The sequence below is a fragment of the Jatropha curcas genome, unplaced genomic scaffold (genome assembly GCF_041381405.1).
Source record: "Jatropha curcas cultivar XTBG-Jc1 unplaced genomic scaffold, XTBG_Jcur_1.0 HiC_scaffold_998_pilon, whole genome shotgun sequence".
In the NCBI taxonomy this organism is placed as follows: domain Eukaryota; kingdom Viridiplantae; phylum Streptophyta; class Magnoliopsida; order Malpighiales; family Euphorbiaceae; genus Jatropha; species Jatropha curcas.
Genome location: NW_028322579.1, coordinates 6620 through 9008, shown reverse-complemented (window position 1 = coordinate 9008; position 2389 = coordinate 6620). Strand labels below are relative to the sequence as shown.

At 36.9% G+C, this 2389-nt stretch overlaps 1 protein-coding gene across 1 annotated transcript; it reads right to left on the bottom strand.

The window, feature by feature from the left end:
* Positions 1-325: 325 nt before the first annotated feature.
* LOC149491642 (F-box protein CPR1-like) lies at positions 326-1277 on the bottom strand (the record flags this gene model as incomplete). Its single annotated transcript, XM_089717153.1, has 2 exons — positions 326-1108; positions 1210-1277. Coding segments are annotated over 2 exons (851 nt in total), but the record flags the coding sequence as incomplete, so codon positions are not given.
* Between the last annotated feature and the right edge of the window lie 1112 nt (positions 1278-2389).

The following is a 2389-nucleotide window of genomic DNA, read 5'->3' as shown; positions in this document are numbered from 1 at the left end:
TCAATAGGTCAAATTATTATTGTGAAATAAAAAAAATAATAAATAGAGCAACAGATTGTTTAATTTGATATTGGTGAAACTAAACTCTCCATGAAGGATACCATTATAGGAAGCACACGTTCAAAAGTCTCAAATGTCTTCAATTTCTTATTCTTCAAATCGTACCGTATCAATTTTGCATTACCACCACATAACTTACTAACCATAAAAACTGCATTACCTGTAAAACAAAAATGTCCTAAAACTTTGTGCATTCTCTTTTGTGGGATGGTTATCAGTTTGGTCCAAGACGATGTCGTACCATATTCTTTCATTGCCCAAATATTTAACAAAATGTCGAATTCCTGCTTATAGTGTAGTAACAAAGGCACCCTTTAATGACACTTAATTCATACTTATTCCCACGAACACCATTATTGTCTTTAGGAAGTTTCAGCTGTACTATTTTCTCATCTGCCAAGTTAAAAGCAACAATAATCTTCCCAGAATTTGCAAAATCCGCCACCCAGCCGGAATTTGCCAATTCTGCCACCCAATGAAGAGCTCCATGCAGAAATGTCCCTGCCTGACCATAACTAATATTGAACTTCAAATTTTCATGCTTTCGCATAGAATTCGATTTCAATGAAAGAACAATGAGTGCATTTTGCTTTATCAAGTGATTTTTGCTATACCCACATTGTACCACCTTATAATCATCAGTAACAGAGTCATAACCTAAACCATAAGACACATAATCACCACTTGCAGGCATTGGTAATATTCGATATTCTCTAATCAAAGGATTCCATACGATGATAGAATAATAGTTAGAGTCAAAATCAGCGCCTGAGACACTGTTATTACTAGAAAAATCCCATGAAACACACATCCTCAAGGCATTGGCTTCATTATCTTTGGAATAAAGAGTTGGTGTATTTATCCTAGCACGTAACAATATCAAACCATCACAAGAACATAAGATCTTGTGATTGGTTTGATTCAAGAATGGCAGTTGTTGCTTTAAGGGAGACTTAACTGGCTTAGCTTCTACTGCAGTATTAACATCAAAGAAATATGAACCACAAACAAATTTGGGTAAATCACCTGGGATCGTGGGACGTGTGACCTGATGAAGTTTGGACTAGAGATTAGAGAATTCAATGATTTTGATAAGCACTTGAAACGCAGTAGTGATTTAGCCGGTAGCTTTGAGAATATCTGCCCTACAATTTCTTCAGGTACTCTGATTTCCATGGCAGCGCCGCCCTTGAGGTTCTCTCTTTGGTTTTCAGGGTCTGAACCAGGGTTTTAGAAACAAAAATTATATGCAATATTTATAGTTGTGTTGGAAATAGGCTTGGAAATAGGGCTTTTCCCTTTTCGATTTCTATATGGATTCGGAATCCGTCATCATTAGACATAAAGAAAACTCGTATTATAGGTCTCCTTTCTTTTTAACGAGAATATTTATTTTGGTGGGGTCTTGCACGAGAATATTACTAGGCATGGCCAAATTACGGTTCCGGGAACCGGAACCGTCGGTTCGAACCGGCCCGGAACCGTAACCGGAACCGGGACGAACCGGAACCGGAACCGGAAAAATCCGGTTCGGTTCCGGTTCCTGCAAATGAGGAACCAGAACCGGCGGTTCCAGAGAACCGGTCAGAACCGGACTGGAACCGCGGTTCTCCGGCCGGTTAGAACCGCCGGTTCGAACCGGTTCGAACCGGCGGTTCTAGCCGTTGTAACTGTCAGATTTTTTTTTTTTTTTTTTTTGTTGTGAAATGTCTTAATTACCCCTCCCAACAGCCATAAACGGCTATATAACGGCTAGTTTTAAGGGTATTTTTGGAAAAATGAATTTTTGGATTTATTATAAATACCTCATTTTATTTACAAATTCATTACAAAAAAATCTCAACTCTCTCTACTTACTCTCTCTACAATATACTACACTCTCTACTTACTCTCTCTACAATATACTACACTCTACTCTATATTATTATTTATTCTTCTCTACTCTACAATATCTCTTATTAAGTAATTATTCTCTCTAATTTTTTTTATTCAATTTTTCAAATTATATTTTATTATCATATAATGGCAAGTGGAGGAAACTCAAATTCGGGTAAGGGCAAGGGAAAAATTGGAGAATCATCTATCCCTACAAACGACATCTATGATATGATTCCCGACCAATTTAATTTTGAAGGTTTTCCAAATGAAAATTTGGATATTCCAACTCAAGAATCCGAATTTAATGAGCAATTTCAAGAAGATGAAGAGCAAGAGCAAGAGCAAGAGCAACGAGCAAAAATTGTTAGAAGAGCAAGACAAAGTTCCGACATATTCTCCATTCATTTCACAAAAAAATTCAAAGGTGAGAAAATGTACGATGTAATTTGCA